General features: G+C 30.8%; 1 protein-coding gene across 1 annotated transcript in view; it reads left to right on the top strand.

The window, feature by feature from the left end:
* Nucleotides 1–22,355, top strand: part of LOC113397363 (uncharacterized) — a 69,063-nt gene extending 46,708 nt beyond the window's left edge. The window contains exons 2-7 of the mRNA XM_026635671.2: nt 4,230–4,592; nt 12,483–12,600; nt 18,747–18,916; nt 19,764–19,835; nt 20,685–20,767; nt 21,495–22,355. Of these exons, the coding sequence (XP_026491456.1) occupies nt 4,230–4,592; nt 12,483–12,600; nt 18,747–18,916; nt 19,764–19,835; nt 20,685–20,752 (791 nt within the window). The 3' untranslated portion in view covers nt 20,753–20,767; nt 21,495–22,355. The remainder of the gene's footprint in view (nt 1–4,229; nt 4,593–12,482; nt 12,601–18,746; nt 18,917–19,763; nt 19,836–20,684; nt 20,768–21,494) is intronic.
* Nucleotides 22,356–22,666: the final 311 nt, after the last annotated feature.

Below are 22,666 nucleotides of genomic sequence, written 5' to 3' on the forward strand. Positions count from 1 at the left end.
CTTAAAGCATTTCATTTAGACATGAGTCAGACAATTTTCAACAAAGCCTCAAAACCAACAAAGGTAAAAAGAGAAATATACATAAACCTTATTAAATAAAATAAACGTTGTAAGTAAAAAATGCTTATTTGCATGATTCGGTTAATTGATGCGTAAAAAGGGGAACTACGTTAAAAATTTAAATTTGTGTAAAAATTGGGACGAAATTTAAATAATAAAGGCGGTCGACACGATAAATGACAGAGTAAAAGTGCGATCGTTACTGTCAGATGCATGTAGCTCTGGCAAAGAAAAGCCGTTATTAATAGCTACTGGGCAACCCTGGGGTTTCCGCAGGGAAATAATATATCGCGACCTTTCGCTACTACGCTCTTGGAAATGTGAAGCAAAGTAAGGGTTGTGGCAGACAGTCAAACGAGAAATTGGATCTTAAGTCTTATAAGAATTTATTTCTTTTAGAAATAATAATTGATCACTCGTTCTTTGATACAGAATGTATCGAACTGAAGCGACAAAGATTATAGATGACAAAATTTGGTCCAATTAATTCTAAATCGAACAAATTTAGTTAATTATATATAAAAAAAAAAAAAAAATTAATTGCTCATAACATTTCAATTTTCTTGGGACTTCACATTGTTTGCTTCCATAAGCCGTAATATGGAATATGGAAGCGCACAATTCTTTGACCTTTGACAAGATTCAGGCAATTGTTTTCTTTCAATTATGGAAAATTGATTGGTTTTTTTATAAGTATTTTACTTTTATGCAAATATCTCTGTAATACCCTGTAAGTAAAATATATTACTTGACACCTAAACAAAATCGTATTATTTTTTTGTCACGTGGGTTGGCAGACGAACAAATGGGCCACCCGATAATGGTAAACAATGAGAACTGCTTATTGTAAGAACTTTAGTTGCACTGACTCACTTACTCATCAAACCTGATCACAATGATACTAAAACATATAAACATAATCAGCCTGTAAATTTCCCACTGCTGGGCTAAGGCCTCCTCTCCCGTTGAGGAGAAGGTATGTAGCATATTCCACCACGCTGCTCCAATGCGGGTTGGTGGAATACACATGTGGCAGAATTTCGTTGAAATTAGACACATGCAGGTTTCCTCACGATGTTTTCCTTCACCGCCGAGCACGAGATGAATTATAAACAAATTAAGCACATGTAAATTCAGTGGTGCCTGCCTGGGTTTGAACCCGAAATCATCGGTTAAGATGAACGCGTTCTAACCACTGGGCCATCTCGGCTAATGCAATGATACTAAGTATTTCTATTTGGCATTAGAATATATGTTGAGTGAGTGGTACCTAAACATTAAAGATATTTAAGTGTTTGATAAAACGAAATATACGACCGAAAGCTTCTGGTTCTTGTAATGGAATCCTTTTTAGTAAAACTAATCGCTTGATTTGTTCTAAACTATTCTGGAACTTCTCAAAGAATGGGATTTAATTGAAATCGATTTTTGGCTTTCCGGAAAAACGGACTTTCAGTATCACTACTCTACTACTGATGTTCGAAGAGGTTATATTAATTGAATTACTTTATTTACAAAACTACGAATTATATATTATTCATGGATAAATACATAATAATTTAATTCAGTCTGGTGATAGATATTAAAAATTTTAAAATAAACCCCACAAAAGTCTAATTTTAATAAATAATGATATTTAAAACAAACTGTTCTCTTTAAAAGTCAAACATTATTAATTAATGAAGTCATATAAAAGGCTTCGCAATGGGATTTTAATATACAAGACTTACTTAAATGTTCTTTTTTCTTCATCTTTGGGCGCTCAGACGGAATTAAATATAAATAACATCGAAGGGTCTGCCAGGGTTACGGAATCAAATTAAAAAATAATATGACGCTCGTGCCCCCATCGCGTTATTTGTTGGTATTTTGGATAAGTCATTTTTATTTAGCTCACCCTTTTCCTATTTTCGACGGTGATGTAGAAACAATAAGCTCACAGGTTCTTGCAAAAATATTTACTATATTCGAAACAAAAATACGTTTATTTTTAATTTCTACTCATTTTATTTTATTGAAAAGCATTTTTTAACTAAATATTTTTCACCTAAAATGTTTGAAGTAAATCTTAATATAGTATTCTACGAACTATGCCTTTACGTTTCATAATACACCTGAGAACCGCTTTGAGGAAGCTATTGTCTACATAACAGTAGTGAATCCTCGCACTCCTAATTTCAAGGGTTCATATGCATGCCTTATCTTAGACAGCAGGACGTTGTAATCTTAAACCAAACCCTCACTACCGGACTTACCGCACCCCGGTTGATGCTGGTAAATTACCAGTAAATACACACATTGCGTGTTGTAAACCGCTTTGAGAACTCATGCAATATGCACGCCTGGTAATGTATACTGACTTCGACGTACGCTAAATATTACAGGCGTAGCCGGTTTCACGTAATAGAAAGCATTCTCTACCGTAAGGTTTAGTTTTGTCATTATTATAAGTGTTAATTTGGGAATATTTCTATTTACTTACATTTAAATAGTTTAAATAAAAAAATATATATTTAAAGTAATTATCCTATCGGTATCGGATACCAGTCAAGTTAAAGTTCTAGGTTTACCACCTACAACTTTTACTTGGCTCATCATTTGAGAAAAAAATAAAAATTAATTTCAAAGTGACTCTAACTCTCTCTTTTAATAAACATATGGTTTTCGGCTGCTTTTTTTTATATTTTTAAATTTAGAACGTTCTTCTGGAAATATATAAAAGTATCTAAGCATAAGAATCCAAGTGGACAGTCAAGCAGCTCTAGCGCTTATAAGATACATGTCGAGAAATTGTGAAAATTCAACAATTCCCACTGGAAAAGTATTCCCGCTGGATTTTTCTAAGCACTTGACACGTGACACTCGACGAGATGCTGACACAATCATGTTATAACAACGGCTTATACAAGCCACATATCTGACTATTCACGTCTGCTGACCGGAAGATTTATCTAAATATGACAGACTCGCTCGTTAGTGCGGATTCTGAACTACAAGAGCTCTTGAGATCCTCTCTGATATATTTCAGCAGATTTTTGACATGAACATCGTCGTACTGTTAATTATATTTGTATTTTATTAGGAATACTAGGAACAAAAGCTTGTGCTTAGCGGTCAGCAGGTATCTACGATAATAAACTTAGTATTGAATGAATAATGAATAAATCGTTACGTTGACGCAGAGTTGGCTTTGTATAAAGACTATTTATATTTAGTTTATCTGAAGATCTATTATTTTATAATAAAGTACATAGACTTTGCGATCTAAACATACGTACTATAGTGGATTAAAATTGCTTTATTTTTTTAAATATTAAATGACCAAAATAAAAAAGTACTATGAATGACAACTTGTCAGTTAAATCACGTAGTTGACAAGCGCTTCCAAAAATATTCATTCATCAATTCATCATCTGATACTCAAATCTATTTTCACTTTGTCATTTCGGATATCCATTGATTTAATTTTAAATGTAGCCTGAATTTTTATATCGCATTCACTTTTAAGTAGAACCGAGGATGAATTTAAATCAGCTTTCAACAATATTGACTCGAGAATTGCATTAATATTAATGCCTCAGGAAGACTCACGGCTGCAGATTAGGTGTAAGCCATATTTGACTGTAAACTAGAAAACTTTGGAACACTCTATGTTAATGTGCTGAAGTTGAAATTCTATCTAACTAAACAGAATGTTACTGGAGATATTGAATTTCCCTATTATTATTGACACTTCCATTAATGTGCTGCCAGTCACGTGGAATTGTTTTTGTTTACACGAAATCCCTTTTCGTGTAAATCAATGTTATTTACAAAATAAACATTAGACCTATAATCATATCGTATAAAGGTTTAGTAGTGAACTAAAATTGTGTTTTGTACTTTGTTTTTCAATGAGAATATAAGCTTAAGATTTAGTTGTTGGTTTGAAGTATTTCTTATTCGTTTCAAAAAACATAAATAGTTTATTTTTATATTCGTCACTTACCTATTTATCTCAAATAAAAAATATTCCCATCAAGTTTTGTACAAGATGTTAAAGAACACTGAGTCAAAATAAAGACACATTAGAAATAATATTACTTAAGGACAGCAACTCTCGAAACATTAACTTTTGGGTACCATTGAATCAGAGTTCGAACTAAACAATGAAATCTCTTTTGTTACAGGACTGAATGCTGTGAAGATAGTGAAAGTTGTGGTACCAGAAATAATTCAATACGGTGTACAAGAAGCCGTTATATTAGACTGTGATTATACATACGGTAATAATACTTCAGGGTTAGTAGTGAAATGGTTCTTCAAGAATAAAGCGAGACCTGTGTATCAATGGATTGCGTCACAGAAACCTCAGGATATGGGAATATTGCGAGGTCGAGTCGATTTGACGTATCGAGCTTCAAATGATCCATTAAAAATGCATAGGGCTCTTCGTATCGTGAAACCGAACACGGACATTTCGGGCGACTATACATGTGTCGTGTCGACATTTATGGAGGAAGATTCAAGGACAAAACAAATGATTGTTTTCGGTGAGTATTCTTTGGGTTCTGTAATATTTTATGTGTTTTATGGTAGATTCGAGATAGTTGAATGTTTCATCTTCTACTTAAAATAGACATTTTATGGGATTGCCTTAGTTGTCATAAAATAAAATTATAATTGATTTTGAAATTAAAGTTTATCCAATAAAATCTAAGCCAACATCAGTCATTTAGTCTAAAAATTATCATTTTAAATACTGCAATAATTAAGTTAGTAGATTAACCATATATCAGTGTTGTTTTTATTATGATATTCTTATTTCTCACATGATTTATCTGAGGTTATCTATTAATTTTTGTCGAATCCAACACAAAACAAAATAATTTATTCTTGAAAGTATTTTAAGAGTAAATTGAAATATACCTTTTTGATTTACAATTTAATCACACCGTATCATAGTTTGTTTCAAACTTCATCAACCGTGTTCTTAAGAAAATAAACAAAAGACAACTGACGCATTACACATATTCCCACCACTTCCCTTTCCTTATAGTACTTCCTGTACGTTTTTTAAGACACTACAAAATATCGTAAGCCAGCATCTGTTGATCGCACACTAACGAGTATACGCGGGTATCTCTTTTTATGCAGAACAGTTATAAGGCTTCTGGTCAATGAAACAAATGGCTCATTATTTTCATCGCGTTTGCGTTCATAAGATTACATGATTTACATTTTCAAATGAACTTTTTCAATATAGTTTATATTTATAAATCTTTTTCTCTGAGAAGTTATTATCGTCTTTCAAGAAATAGAAGCTCAGCTGTAATATTATTGAATATATAATTATGCGTCATCCGGACGAGATTGCTCCAAGCAACGCTATAAGAGTAGCTAACCAAATATAAAGTAACAATTCCGTCTTCCTTAGTGCAAGCATCGTTGACGATTTTAATGTAGCAGAGGCAAAAATACATAACTATACACCTAAATATATCGGAACAATAACATGCGTTTTTATGTTAACGACACTTATAATTTAAGCACTCTAATAAACAGCATTATTAAAATTATGAAACGTTCCCATTTCGTCGTTCAAATTGATATTCTATTTTGTCTAGTGGAATTAATTTAAATAAGTGATTCATAATGAGTCACAGATACTGAAATTTCGAAAGCACTTCACTCAATCTGCACTGTCCAATAATATAACATTCAAAAACATATTTTAAGTTGGTTCTTCGTTTGATCGTTTGATATAAAGCAGTAGGTATATAGTTTTGGTACCTACATTAACGCAAAAACGAATAATACCTTTGATATGTAAATACATATAATCATTTAATGCAGTATATAATTATTTCAAAACAGGTATAGTCTGTAGATGGTATTATAGTTTACAAGTTGTATGCGTTAATAAAATGAAACCGTGAGTACAAAGGTTTTCGAAAATATATGCTGTAAAAATCGATAATAAACATAACATAACATAAACCGTAGCGCAACATATTTTATATTATTTAAATATACATAATGTAGTTAAGTCATATGAAAAATCATTGAGCAATATTTATTATTATTTTATTTCGTTTCCATAGACTTTAAAGCCGAAACAGTCTATCACAAACAATATCTCTAAAAATATGTAACAATATAGTAGTATGAGCATCGATTCATATATATAACATATTTAGTAGAAATTTATGATTAAATTTTATCAATTAATAAATATTCTATGACATATTTTGACTTATGATAGACTTACTGTGTAAGCTAACAACATTAATAAAATCATGACTACATTCTTGAATGAATTATTTAGGTTAAAATATTGCATTTTTTTAAGGCAGCTTTCAATTTATTAAAATCATTCAGACGCAAACGAACTCACTCGACCGTTTATCTGTAGCTGTTTTAAAAATATTAGCAGCCGGTAACGTATACTCAAATTAAAACCGTGACCCGAAGGCTATATTTTTCCAATACTATATAAATGTAAATATAAATCTAGTAATATTTTTCGGGCTCATTCTTTTTCGTTTTATACAAAATTTCCTGTTTAAGCCACTAGTAGTACTATCATTGTGAAACTTATAACTACTTAACATAAGACGAGATGAGAGTAAACATCATTAAAATCAAGTAAAATCTGTTCTAGTTCTGTATATTTGTAGTCCTTTGTTTCATTTCGTATTGAATTTATTTTATAGCACTTTCTAGTGTTCCGTACCCAAAGGGTAAAACGTGACACTATTATTAAAACTCCGCTGTCCGTTCGTTCGTCTGTCTGTCTGTCTGTCACCGGGCTATATCTCATGAACCGTTATAGTTAGACAGTTAAATTTGCACAGATGATGTATATCTGTTGCCGCTATAATAACAAATACTCATGATGATGACATGTTTTTTACCGTTTTTATAGATAGGTACGGAACACGGGCTCACACCTGGCCGGTGGATTTTTTTAATTTTTTGACTTTTGTTATTTAGTATCTATCTATCTTGCTTTTACGCAAGAAATTTCTCAGCGAAATTCTTAATCTTCATCATAAATTCATTACGTCTAATATTTTTAATGATAAAATATACTTAGGTATATATCACAATTTATTGGGAATTTCGTTCACGATGGCAACATTGCATACGTTGACTTTTCGTCCAGGAGACTTTCAGACAGTTTAAAGATTTATGGACGTACTTTCATGGAAAAGGTATTTAATATTTGAAGTAAAATGTTATACTAGGTTAATATGGAATAGATAAACGATGAAAATAGTTCGTTATTTTCTTTGTAAGTGTGTGTGTGACATTTAAGTGTTTATATTCAGGTTATTACAAAATACCAATATCAGTGAGATCAGCAGAACGGTATTAATATTTTATTACATGCCGAATAACATTGAGGTAGGTACATGTGTTTTTTTTTAATAATATATAATAGCTAGTTACTATTTTTATACAATGGCTTTCTATCAGCGATTTTTTTTTTTGAATTGGTTCATTAATTCCAATAATTAATTATCCCCTACATACAAACAAACACATTGTATTTCTTCATGCATTAATTTTACAGTTTATTCAAAAGTTTTCATAGATTCATATTTTCGGATGTTAAAATTATATCGAAATTTTAACTAAATAATCAAATTAACATGTGTCTATCTTATCGATAGATAGATATCGAATTTCGTTTATAAACATTTAATAAACTTATCACATTTTTGATATACCAACATACTAATACAAAACTTTAAAGTTGATGTAGTTCACTTGGTGGTAGGGCTTTGTGCAAGCCCGTCTGGGTAGGTACCACCCACTCATCAGATATTCTACCGCCAAACAGCAGTACCTACTCAGTATTGTTGTGTTCCGGTTTGAAGGGTGAGTGAGCCAGTGTGTCTACAGGCACAAGGGACGTAACATCTTAGTTCCCAAGGTTGGTGGCGCATTGGTGATGTAAGGAATGGTTAATATTTCTTACAACGTCATTGTCTATGGGCGGTGGTGACACTTACCATCAGGTGGCCCATTTGCTCGTCCGCTTACCGATATCATAAAAAAAGTCAAATCACAACTTCTTTAATAAACAGTACCCACACTGGTTTAGTTCAATTTAAACTCTCATATCGTTTAATTTGTAATATATTGTATACCTACTTAGTTGAAGTAGCTGTGACGAAATTCGAATATCTTTGAATTAAAGACATCTATCATAAGTGACCGAACTCCGAACTTCTTTAAGTTAGTCAAAGAGATGTCCACAAAAAAAACATATATAAAAATGTCTTTTGGTACATATCTGTTTAATATTAATAGACACCATTTAGGTACTATGAAAGTACTTATCTATGATTGCAAGTATGATTTCAAGGACAAACGTTTTATACACACACTTGGTTGTAACTCGCTACTAGATGGCGCTGCAGCACATCTCTATATATTTATAGAAATATGTCGGCTGGGTCTTGTATATAACAACATTTTGTTATATTTAACTAATACTTCGTATAGATGTTATAAATTGGAATCAAATAAAACTGTAAAGCCGTATGGTAAACCATTAGTGAAAGTTTTGTGAACACGACCGTATCCGACGGAGATTACTTACGGAATGTTCCAATTTTCAACTTGAACCAATCACGGCGCGTGGGCGCGGCGTTCTGCCCACGCTTATTAATATATTAAAAGATTATATATGTTTTGGATTTAATATAACTCCATACCAAACAACAAAATTCGTAAAAAGCTATTTAAAATTCAAGCTATAATCAAAATCAAAATAATCTTTATTCCCCATCAGAGCACTTTTGAATCGTCATGTTACAGTGTGTTTTCCACATTTTTAACTACATTAATTTTTATCAATTTAATTAACAATTAATATTACAGATTGGTACATTAACGAGTTTAGTATTTGAATATAATTATTTGTTGATTTTGTTTAAGTTGGTACCTAAGTAACTACTTATACTCTTAACGAGAAAATTTATTAACAATCCTTTTTTAATATAACATAACGGCTTCGAGTCCAAATGAGCTCTTGTTCGGAATATAAGCGGTCACGTATCCCAATATGCCGTTTTAGCCTTTAAAACTTCATTCGCTTTTTACAATATGACACGATATAAAAACGTTATTTTCGACCAATTGTTGTTTATATATTTTTTATACTTTTATAATGAGCTTATTTGCCAAATAGACAGATAGGTGCGTCTCACTTTCCAAAATATCTATCGATTAGTTAAATCTAGTTAGTAGAACTCTTGTATTCTTATTATAAAATGTAATATTTGATTTGTTCTTTGAAGAAACAATATGTGCCGGTCTTGTTAAATCATATCATTTGGCTCCGCCTAAGTCTCTACCTGCGCAGACGCATCGTGTCCGCCCACTGCGCTCTGATTGGTGAGATAGAATAAATTCATGTCAACGCGCCAATCCACTATTGAGATTTATCTCCAAGCGCACTTCTTTAATTTTGTTCTTCGAGATCGTTTAAATGAAGTATCCCAACTAACATTTTGAATGCTAAAGTAAGTTTGTTATAATTTCACGTCTTATATAGTATACAAATGATCGTGCAAAATTGCATGTACGTTGTCAGGGTACAGACATACATAGGGTACTTTAAAGTAATAAACACCTGATTCCTTTAACTGGACTTAACCAATGAAACAACTATACCATTGCCATTTTCTCTTTTCTTCGAGAAAAGCCACTAAAAAGAGTAGGCATGTGGCCAGTAATGAAACATTTAGTTAGAACTTTGCATTCAATGAAATCCAAAAAAAAAAAACAGTAGATTACATAGATATCTAATTACGAAGTTTTTCTTTGTTAATATTTCACAGAAAAAATTACACAGTGACCTCCGCCTTGTACGAGAATTTTCTATGATACTTTGATACATACTTCCGTTTCATTACAAAACGATTAAATAAACAAACATTTAGTTCAAGACCCTTGATTTGTGAAATATGAACCTAATAATGATATTGTGGGATGTCTGTCATTAATCCACCCACTTATTTTAAAATACAATAACATATTCTTTGTGTTTTGACATAAATAAAATAATCTACCTATATTTGATTACGTACATGTCTCAGTTCCTACTTTATTCAGCATTTAGATACATTGTATACTAAAATACATACGTTATTGTAATTTGCAAAAGTTTCTTTTTGCCGACATGTATTAAGAAAACCTTAACACCAAAATTCAATGGATGGACAAGTGAGTTTTACCGACGTTATCGGATTTTAAAACTTTGATTACTAAGAAGTTTAAGTTATGTTATTAATTATAAACAAATATAAATAGGGTAAAAGTTTACATTAGCTAAAAATTCGATGATCTTTTATATTTTAACTATCTATTGATTTTATTATAAAATCAATCAATCAAAATATACTTTATTTAAGTAGGCTTTTACAAGCACTTTTGAATCGTCATTTAACAAACTATATGAAGTGAAGCTACCACCAGTTCGGAATGTAGATTCTACCGAGAAGAACCGGCAAGAAACTCAGTAGTAACTCTTTTTCAACATTTAAAAATACATGTTAGTTAAATACAATTATATACGTATGTACCTAATATATCCTGCCTGGAAGTCAACAAGTATTAATTCCACGCTTTTTTATCATCAGTATACTCTTGTATTGAATAATATGCCTTCTTTACCAATGTATTTTTTTCAAATGCTTTGAATTTATGAAACGGCAATGTTAAAAATATCTGTGGAATTTTATTATAGAAACGGATACCTTGCCCCAAGGATTTATTGACTCTGCGTACAGGTAGGTAGATATTGTGTATATTTACGAATTTATAATTATGTGTTGTATCTCTAATCTAATACATAATTATAATTAATAATTAACCTCAATATAAATATGCTACCTACAATGTTACAAAAATTATCACCTTATTAGAAAATTGAATATTATCCTACTTTATAAAATTGTGTTTATTTATATAAAATAACACGATAAATTATAAATTATTACAGTTTAATATACTTAATTAGAAGTTAGAGGGGTTGGTTGTAAGGTGTTAGGCTGAAAAAATAGCATAGTTTGCCTTTCCTTTGAGTTCAGCTTGCTACATAAAAAACTTCATAAAGAGCAACTGACAGATAGATAGAAGGTGAAACAGACAGACACACAGAGTTAATTTGGAATATATAATATTAGTAAAGATTATTAAAAAAAAAAACAAGATTATTTTGTATTTCGAATTAACCTATGCAAACGGTCTGATTTAAATGAAACAGTGACTAGATTAATAATTTAATTTAATATTTAAAACACTTTTTTTATGATATCAAAATTTTTATATTGACTATAACGTTAATACATCATACAAATTTTATTTCTAAATTATAAGAGACCTAACTAAATAAAGATTGAGGGTACATCCGAGCAGGTGCCTATCACTTTAATGTTTAATTTGAGTTTATAATAATTAATCTTGAGCTTGAAAGTGAAAGAAAACATTGTGATATCTACATGAATATATTCCAAGTTTTCCTTAAATAAAGAGAGCGCCAGCGGTGGGTTAAGTATTTACAGGTCTATACCTGCTACCTACTTAATTTACATAGTCAAAATATCAAAAAACAATGTTTATATCAAAATCTTCCTTTTAACCTGAATAGGGACTTATCATTATTATAATTTACTGTGGGCAGTTAGAAGTCACATTCCCCAAATTTCCTCATTACGTCTAATGTACTCGGATAACTTATTCCGATCCTTTTTCCTGCTCCCCTCTATTTTACGACGGAACCTAAATGTTTCTATCGCCCATAAGATGTGAATATCAAATTGTCTTTGAATATTTTTTGCCCTTTGTTTTTAAAACTTGTTATTTTTTATCTATAGTTTATAAAGTAGATCAGCATATTTAAATTCGAATAATAATATTGAATTATCGTATATAATATAACCTACTCATATAACAAGTATTTATTGATTATATATGTTTTCATTCCTAGGTACAACACAAATCACTACTCATTCTTTATCAAATTATTCGTTTAATACTCATTTTTTAATACGTATTTCAAAATAATAAGTAACTCTGTCTGTTAGCTCTTCACGCTTAAAGCGCTTAACCGATGTAGGTAAAATTGGTATAGAAGATGAGTCCCAGGAAAGTACAAAGGCTACTTTATTTAACTCACCTCTCGAGGAGGTAAAATGATAGGTGACGGTTCGTGTGCTATATAGGTAAAGTTTTATAAATGTCTTGCGGGTAAATCCGCAGGTTTAGGTAATTTATTATACCTGTTATACCTAGTAGCTAAGTATGTGTGTTCGAAAAATAAATTCAAAACATTTATAGCCAGTTCTATTCTATATAATATTATGTTCCGGGAAGTGAGCCTCTAAAATTATGCAACATGCATCCTAACAAGTGTCTCATTACAGTACCGGAGACGAACTTCCGCCTGATCCAGAACAAGACTGATGATGACACTGTGAACGTCATCTGCGCAGCGGAAGGTGCATTCCCTGCGCCGAACCTGACACTGGCAACGCCGGAGAGGTAAGAAAAAAATCCTTTATACGTCCGGTGTGCATTAAAATGTCTCTTTACTATTTTTTTGCGATAAGACTCGCTCGTCATCTACTTGATGCCGAAAATCTTTAAGCATTTTGTTAAAAAGAATAAAGTTTCAAGTAAAAATGAATTGTTAAGTAACAAACGGAATAAACGAAACATTTGTTTTTATTTTAATATAAAGTTAGAACTTAAATTAAATATATTTAAGATGTATCACTTTTACGAGCAACAGGTTATAATATTGTTGTTACTAGTTTTTATTAAAAATATATGTTAATTTTGTTTTTAATTAACAAAACCACCCATAACTAAATCCAGGGTTTAATGTCATTTCCATGAATTGATAATAATTCTAATTTCAAAGTAATATTTAATTTATAAAGTGAAATTTAGTTCTTTTCTGGTTATTAGTATATTATAACCAGATTGAACGTTAAATAACTTCGTTCTTTATTTAAAAAGTAAATCGAAATAATAATGTAGATAGTTTCCTCAAACAAGAGTCCATTATAGTATGAAACTATAATAAGTCTGATCACTAAAATGTTGTCTTTATTAGTGATGTTTTTTACTTACATAATAAAATAAAAGAAAAACAAAAAATCGCCAACGTCTCGCCAGATGGCCGGCAGGAAATACTTCTTATAACATATTATGGAAGCACTCAAACAAATTTGAGAGGGGAGAAGCTACAATTAATCGTGTTAAAATAATTTATACGCCGTAACAAAAACGTTAATTTGATATTATGATATAAACATAATAAATGACGCACTTAATATTAAAATAAATCTACTGTCTGTCTGCCTGTTTTGAAGCAAGCTTGGACCCTATTAGACGTGCGATACTTTTTTCAACCTTTTAAGGGAGTATTTTTGAAGGTTTGGGTAACCATGTGCTCAGTTGGGTTTTTAATAAATAGAACTAATCAGCACATGAGTCCGCCATTTTTGTTCCAATTAAAAAAAAAACTTTTATAATACTCAGATTCGTTACCATATTACACTCACTTTTTTAAATATATATTGCTATAGTCAGTATCATGTGCTTAATATATTCTCCAATCAGTTGGAACATCGTTATATGTAGGTATATTATCAATTTAGAGCAGCATTCGAATATTTTGTTTTCAATTGGCAATTTACTGTTAAAATATTGTCTGTTAATACCGTTCAATTCGGATTTTCCTATATTTAGCGGTCGTTTTTAACGGTATACCGTGCCACAAATAAATTTAATTCATTAACGTTGTTTAAAATTTAAACCGATTGGTATGCATTGTGTTCACATATATACTGATTCGTGTCGCTTTAATAATAATCATAATCCGCGACAACTAGATAGGCTAACCAAAAAAGCATTAAATAATTTTAAATCATATTAATTTTATCAATTTCGACACTTAAGTAATATCTCAAGTAATTTTTGTATAAATCTTCCTAAAAACACGAACGTTAAAAAACATATATTTTATATTCAATTAAAAAGCGTGCCGCTTATTAGCTCACGAAATCAGTCGACCGCGAGCGAGCGCTTGACCGCATTCGCTAGAGATTCCTTACGGAAATGATTCAGCGATGCGGTCTGCTGAGCGTGACGTGCTGTGCTATATGTGTTTTCTGCGCATCCTTATGGCTTCAAATTATAAAAAATGGTCTGGATACAATTGGGTTTGTTCAACTTTTGATGCCTTTATCAACAATATTCATATAAAAGTTAGGGTACAGTTTGAATCAATTCATTTGACGATCGATATTTCGGCACTTAAATTAGAATACGTGAATATTATGGTTACAGCTTCAATTGATTCAAACCCAAGCAAGCACCACTGAATTTTCTTGTTCTTAATTTGTCGCGTTTGAAATGTCATAGTGTGTGTTTCCAAAATCATTTATCGACCAATTGGAACACTTACATGCGGCAATTTTTATGTATAATAAATACATGTACAGTAATATTTCAAATAAAAATATTAAAAGAATATACTAACTAGATCTAAAAAACAAAAAGTTTTAACATTAACACTGTTTAAAACTGTCTATTAAGCAACAAGTGATATTCCTTAATATCAACAGCAATTAACTATTAGACTTCGTTTGACAATATCATCGGACATATTCGAAAAAGTGTGTTTGTGCTCTATTATTGCGAGTATGCGATATAAAGTCTGACTTTATAATTACACGTTTTCGCAAATATTGGTCGGTGAATATCAAAATAATCGACAATTCCTCAAGTTAAAATTGCGTTGAGTAAATTAATGGGATGAAGTTTCTTACAATGCTTTGCCGGTAGAGATTTTGTTATTATTTTATCATCTTCATTTCTTTACTTAATAGTCGTACAAAGTCCGTACGTCGTTTTTAATAGTGGTTAGAAATATATTCAGGCCATACAAATAGCTGCTTTAATAATGATATTTAGGTTTCGTGAAAATGTTTATTAAATAAATATAAAAAAAAGAAAATGTTTATGTTCATTTTGGTTCTGAAAGCAACATTGGACAAATATTTCATTAAAAACATATTTATTAAATAAGTATTAAAAACTATTATTTAATATTGAAATTCGAGCGAGAAATGAGCCGTTACTCTATGAATAGGCCTTTCGTCAAAGTTATTGTATTATTCGAGTAAATAATAGAGGATTTCATTAACCAAGCTCCCTTAGTGGTTCGGCTTATACTCTGTTTTAGTGATATAGTAGTAGTAATATTGACATTGGAAATGAAAATGTTCATTGAACTATAATTTAAGATAGCATTTGCGATGTAGAGAATGTTTCTTACAGCGCCAATGTCTATGAACGGTGATGATTGTTTACTATCATTTCCTCGCCTATAAAATGCATATAAAAGTCTATCAATCAGACAATGAATCGCAAAACTTACAAGTAATGGACGTCTTATAAGTATTTTTTGAGGTAAAAGTAAAATTTACCATTATAAAATATATTTTGAAATGGCAAAAACTTAAAGTTTACTTTTGTTAAAATACATACGAAGCAATGAACTTACTCTGAACAGCGTTTTGTTTTTACTATGTTGATACTGCGAAACCAACTTTTGTTTAATAAATTTTATTAAATTTTATTTAGACACCTTTTAAATATTGAAATAAAAAATAAATTATTTTTATTTCAATCGTACTCATAATCTCTAAAATAAACACCGCAATTCCATGACGATTCCATGACAGAAATATTATTTTAAGCTGCAAGATACTGCAGCCACGTAACCACAAACAGCTCCCATTCACGTGATTTCACTTTAATTTTCGGAGCTAGTCACATGACAAGGCAGATGCAAAATTACGTCGACCTCCCACTCCCGTTTTACTTGACCGATCTTAGGAGTCAGCAACGAGTTCAGCTGGCGTGCCAAGTGTCATGCTTAAATGGTCATTGTCTGATGTATGAAGTTCTAACGGTAACACCGCATTGCAGAAATGCTTTTGTCTAACGCTCTCGTGAGGCCGTTGCATGATTTAGTTCCAAATTTAATGAACTGTGGAATATATAAATAATATTCAAGTTAAAGAATAATAAATGATCTAATTTGCGAGCATACTTTGTTCACTCATGTTTATTTTAACGGAAAGTAAACATCTGTGTCGTGGGTGAGTGAACATATTTCTAAATATTCTCGCTATCCCAAAAATAGCTTCAAAGTTTTTGGTTGTCATTTTTCTATGAATTTTTGTTTTACTTAATATAATTAAAACAGTTTTCAGATTATAAGTAATCATGGGCTTTCAAATCGAAACCGACTCAACTCATATTTTATAAAGATAATATTTATTACGTTACAACACTATAATTGTATTTTAATGATATAAACTCATTTATTTCAGAAAACCAATTGTAAAATATATTCTTCGATAAATTATTTGATAAAACCGGAAATATTGAAATACTCCTAGTTCATTACGAACCGATTGACGGGTATTGTTATATTTTTAAGCATAAATAAGTGAAATACCAGTGATGAAATTTCGCATAGTTAATCCGTTCGCAACGTTTCGGTAACTAAGAAATGAAAATGGAAATTTCAACTTCAAGGTTGAAATGCGAGGGCTGGGCCGCAGTCTATGTAGAAAAGATAAAATACATTTATAGATTATTTTTACCTGGCAATCCAAAGACCCTTTTAATAGGAGCATCTTTAAATCATTATAATCATCTAAAAGAACATTCACGAGTGTGATTCGCAATAAAAATTTGAATAGACGATAAATTTCTAAAGAACTTGGCAACGTTCTGGAGGCTGAGATTAAATCCGGTCGCTTTCAACACCTGATGTTACCTGCCAACTTTTCTGTACCTACTGTATGAAATATGCTTGTCCCTATCATCTACAAAATGCTCTATCTTTAATAAAATATCTAAAGTGGGCTATTCGGTGAAAAAATGGGCGAAATAAAATTTTGATGAAGCGACGTGAACACCACCTTACTTTTGAATATTGGTTATAGGATTTTTCACGATAAAAGGGAACCAGTGTAAAACGTGATATGGAAAATAATAAATTCAACGTTAAAACTGTTAGGTATATAAACATCAATTTTAGGTCCCTTTTCATATACAGGCAATCGATATTGATTACAAGTTTTGCGCAAACGTCCGAAAATATTTTCGGTGTATATTTGGTAGGCTATTTCCCTAAACCTCAAGTGGTTTTATTGCGGGGCTTCGTATCGTCGAAGGATTTTCATAATCATAATTGGAATTCATGCTAAATAACCGTTTCTATTGAATATAAATTTATCTTGGATTGTTTTAATTTTGTAAACAATTGTAGTTATTTTAGGTTCTTCTCTCGTGCTTACTAAAGGGTACGTAATCTGTATTTGAGATTTTTGTTATTATAGTTTAATTTTAAATTATCAAAAATAGAACGAGTTTTTTTATTGAATGAGTACTTCTCGGACAAGATATATATTATTTTATTTTATGATAATTCGTTTGATTGAAACAATCAATATTGAATTTGCGATATTATTGACCTCATACAATTTTGTTTCGAAAACGGCCTACTAGCTTTATCAATTAAGCTTTTAAGCATTATATATTCAATTTAAAGGACGACTCGTTAACATTTATGTATAGCAAAAACCAATATTATTATTATTATTTAGTTTAGGCAGTATTTGAAATAATTTTGATCCTAATAATTTTATATTACAAATTTGTCATATACGATTAAGGCTTACGTTGTTCTAAGAATTTATTCGTTACTCATATTCTGCCAAACAGCCGAGTGGGGTACGGGCCTCGAGGCTTGGCCTTTTTACCCGGCCTCTTGGCCCTTCGCTCGGTCAGATTTATCTGCCCAGTCATTGATCGTCTACGGTTTAGTGACAACATCTTGACTTGTGCTAATAATATACAAGTAAGTATTATATGGTCGAAGGTTCAATCCATTAATGTATATATCAATACTCAATCCTCACAGTATCTGAGAAATAAATTAACACATAATTGACCGGGTGGAGAGATAGACTAGATTCAATACGAACTTTAAGAAGCTCTTACAGATTATGCTACGTTCTTATAACCAACCAAACAATAGAGTGCAACTGCAAACTATGTAAATCTTTTGAGCCTTCTTTTTTCTTTTCTTTCTTTTAAACTTTCTTCTTTTCTTTCTTTTAAACTTTCTTCTTTTCATTTGATTCTTTTAAACTTAAGCCCTTAAATAAATAAGGCATATTATTCAACACGAGATTATATAGAGGATAAAAAGGCGTGGAACTATTTCTTTCAGACAGGATATTATATATATGTAATTGTATTAACTGACATAACGTTGTATTTCAAAAGTTGGGAAGGAGTACCCACTGAGCAACGTTTCAAATGTTGGAAAAGAGTACCGACTGAGTTACTTGTCAGTTCTTCCCGTTAAAATCTACACTGAGAACCGATTTTACATTTAACATAGTTGTGTAAAATTACGTTTTTGAATGACGAAATTCAAAAGTGTTTGTAAAAGCCTACTTAAATAAAGTATATTTTGATTATGATTTGTGATTTTAGATAATATTGAATGTACAATATATTTTACGCTTTGATACGTGTGGTTTATTTTTTATATAATTTCTATAATTTACACAAACATTTATTTTCTATAGGCGACTAGACGGCGTGTCTCACAGTCTTAAGTTGGTGAATGGACGGTACTCAGCCGTCGCGTCGGTCACGCTGTTGGATGCTGATCTGCCGTCACCAGCGGAGTTCATTTGCACTTTGCGGATACCACTCGCAAACTACGCGGTCCGGAAAGAGGCTATTTACTATCCAGGTTTGTTATTCCATGGAAAATTATAATAATTAATTTAAATTCGAATTCTTTTCGAATACTTAAAATACATAAAAATCTTTAAAAGTTGGATAACAGGTGTACAATATACAGATAAAAAAATCTTAACTAAAATCTTAACGGTACCTACTCTAACTGCTGACATTACCTTCTAACAATTGCAGCATACCATAAAAATAATTTCCCGTTTTCTTGGTAAGCCAGAAATTTTAACTCGGAAACTGGCAATGTAAAGCCTCGTCGACATAAATAGAAAGCTGTTTATTTATTTAAAACAAGCAATTTAACCGTTTTATAAGTCCACGAATGTCGTTAAAGCGGCCGTAGGCCTGGAAAGAATAAGGAAATGAAAATATATTTTAGGGTGGGTACAGAAATAACAATTTCGCGGTATAATTTGTGAGCGAGGCATTTAAGCTTTTTATCAGCGGAAAGTTTGTATGCACAGCTATCTAAACTGTAGGGATGAGAAACATTCCCGCAATGGACCTCTTGAATAATTTTATGCTTCGTTAACTCCATTGTAAAAAAATCGGTAATAGAAAAGTAAGGAAGAATAACTTTTAAGATGTTCGTTCAAACAACCATTATCATATTTTTTTTTTGTAAAGAGAAAGCGCAAAGGATTCTAGAATGATCTTTATAATATTGGTTGAGTCAATTTGAGATCGTTTCAATATTGTTATTCACACTTGGGTAAGATTTTTATGATCCACAAATTTATTAATTCATTCAATCACACTCGTATTTCGTGTCTAAATGTGTACGATTCGATGGTTTTCCAGAATATTTTAAATCATTATAAAATTAATATGTATATCTTTAACAGGACCAATCAGCACTACCCCCGAGATGCCGACCGCTGCTGATATGCAATTAGCAGCTGCTGTAGGATCTAAAGGTAAACTGTAATTTAAGTAAAACAATTTAATAACGCGTTGTTGATAGAAAATGCAACAATATTAGTGATTCAAATAAATTAAAGAAATATATACCTCTGTCTTGTCTACCTTTTGTCTTGTTTATTATTTTGTATATAAACAACTAATCAATGTTTTTCTTTTTAAATTATTTTATTTATAATATTCAATGTCACATTGATATCACGTTACGTTATATAAAATATATAATGGACATACGATAGAGCATTTATGTACTTGATAAAACTATGTAATAGAAGCCTTTCAGTCTGTTTTATTATAATCGAAGCATATATGTAGTATAACAGAACTATATATAATAATAATCATTTCAGCTTAATTCAAAAAGTAATAAAATTTTAAAGACACCACACCTTAAAACAATCGACTAAATCAGCGCGAAAAAAAAAAACAATAATTGATCAAAGACTCATAAATTATATTTAATTAAAATCCATTTTCAAAATCTTGGGACGTCGCAAGCAATAAACTGGACGGAATTGATCGTATTCTTAAATCACTAACAAAGTACGATCTTAAGCAAGTGGTTCGAAAACTCTTAGCAAATATTTAATGTTGAACCCCCCTACACTTACCCTCTATTTACAGAATCCTCTTGACGGTGTCGATTTTATTTTATCAATTAGTGCAGTAATTAAGCCAAAGACAAGCTGGCGGATTAAATTTCACAGTCTAAGCAAAATGTCCTAACGGTATAATCAAATTAAATTTATTATACTAGAGTTGAATGTTAATTAGTATTTAATTTCATTTATATTAATCCTTTTTGGTTTTTCGATATTGACAGCAATTTAATTTTTTCATTTCAGGTGCACATTTTAATTCAGCAGTAACCATGATTCTGATGCCTGCTTTAGCTCAATTAATTTTATCATAAATAATAATAACAAAGGTAAGAACCAAACCATATGTATAATGTTATTAGCCGAACCTACCGCTTTAACTTTATAAAACTTTACCTGTAGAGCACAAACCATCACCTCCTTCCCGGGACTCAAACATTCTTCATAACAAATTTCATCTAAATCGGTTTAGCGATTTAAGCGTAAAGAGGTAACAGTTACTTTTGCACCTATAATAGTTGTAAAGATGCCAGAATTGGTAATCTTCAGTAATTTTCGGTAATCGGTAAAACTCTTTATTGTGTTCGTTAGTACCTATTGTTAATTCCCATCGTGACGTTTCACAAAAAATTGTCAATCTGATCTTTTTGTATGTGGTAGGGGTTCATTCACCTTTTACACTGACAGTTACACATGCAAAGGATTACTTAACTGGTGGGTGGCGCTTACCTAAACAAGCCTGTAATTTATCCTACCTCCTGCAAAATATACGGGACAGGTTTATTTAAAATAATATAGCCAGTAAGCTTCATATAGAGAACCAGTTTATACTAGTTCTCATATAGATATGTAGATTCTACCGAGATAAACTATATTTATGTATAAGAATATACATTCCGAACCGATGCTAGACTTTAATTTGATTTACTCTATAAGTAGATAATTTAAAACTTCTTATAAGAGCTTGGTTGTATTGATATTGATATTTCAAACGTGTATTATTCATCGAGAGTTTTGAAGCATTAATGTCACTTTAAATTGCCTTTTTTGTTTCAGATATCAAAGCATTACGAACAGCATCCTTAACGTTTATCATTAAGCCTGCAGTCAACAATTCATCGTAAGCATGAAACTGAACCAGATCTCTAGTCATAATATCCAAAATTTCACCAAAAACTCCAACACACTCTAAGTGTGTTCAAACACTTCCTTTCAATTGAAGTTTAGCTTCTGTGTCTACATTAAACGCGCTATCTGTAATGTTAAGTAAGTAATTTAGGTAAAAAAATTGTACAGCTCTATTACGTGAATTTTCATACTTAAATATTTTTCTTAATAAAAAAAAATGTTATAAATGTAAATAGCGTTCCCTATTTATATTGAACTGTAAAAATGATGTTTGTGTAGATAGAGTATTATGAGGGCCTAAGATTGGACGTTTTTTAAGTAGACAATTTAAATATATTTTATATTCAATTAAATTATTTGCATTATAACAACCGTAGTTGTCAAACCGATACAGATTACTAGTATCGGAAGTTGCTCCCATTTTCATTATCATTTTGATGAATTACGTTAATTTTAACACATTTTTATGTGACACGTAGGACTTTATAAAATGAAACGCTCATATTTTACTTGCTTATCTGAACAATATGTACGTAAGAATATACAGTTTAACCATTATAGGACAATTACTCGAACAATAGTGAATAACTTTATTACAGCGTCGTATGCACGTGATCGTTCCACATTGCATGTTTTGAAGTCATGCATATATGATTCTTGGGTATTAGGATCTTATCTGAACATGTAATAATAACACAATACTTTGTTTATTAAACTTCCTTTATACGTTTACATGTAACTTCGAGTATTTCGATATTCAAAATCTTATCTTTTTTTATAGTTTGTTACAGTATTATGTATTATTAAGATATAAATATAACATAAGTAACATACGCTTTTATATTTTGACGTTACAAAAGAATATTTAGTTATTAAATAATAATAAAAATATTATGATTGTGCTTCAATATTATTTGTGATAAATTGTGTGTATAGATATGAAGAAATCTGTCTCAGATTTAAAAAAATGCATAATATATAGACAACATTGATATCAATATATATTCAACGTATTATAATTATCTAAACCAATATAAAACTTATGCATCTTCTTAATACTTACATCAAGCAAACTAAGTAAAACAAGTATTATAATATGT

This window comes from Vanessa tameamea, chromosome 3 (genome assembly GCF_037043105.1).
Source record: "Vanessa tameamea isolate UH-Manoa-2023 chromosome 3, ilVanTame1 primary haplotype, whole genome shotgun sequence".
Lineage (NCBI taxonomy): Eukaryota > Metazoa > Arthropoda > Insecta > Lepidoptera > Nymphalidae > Vanessa > Vanessa tameamea.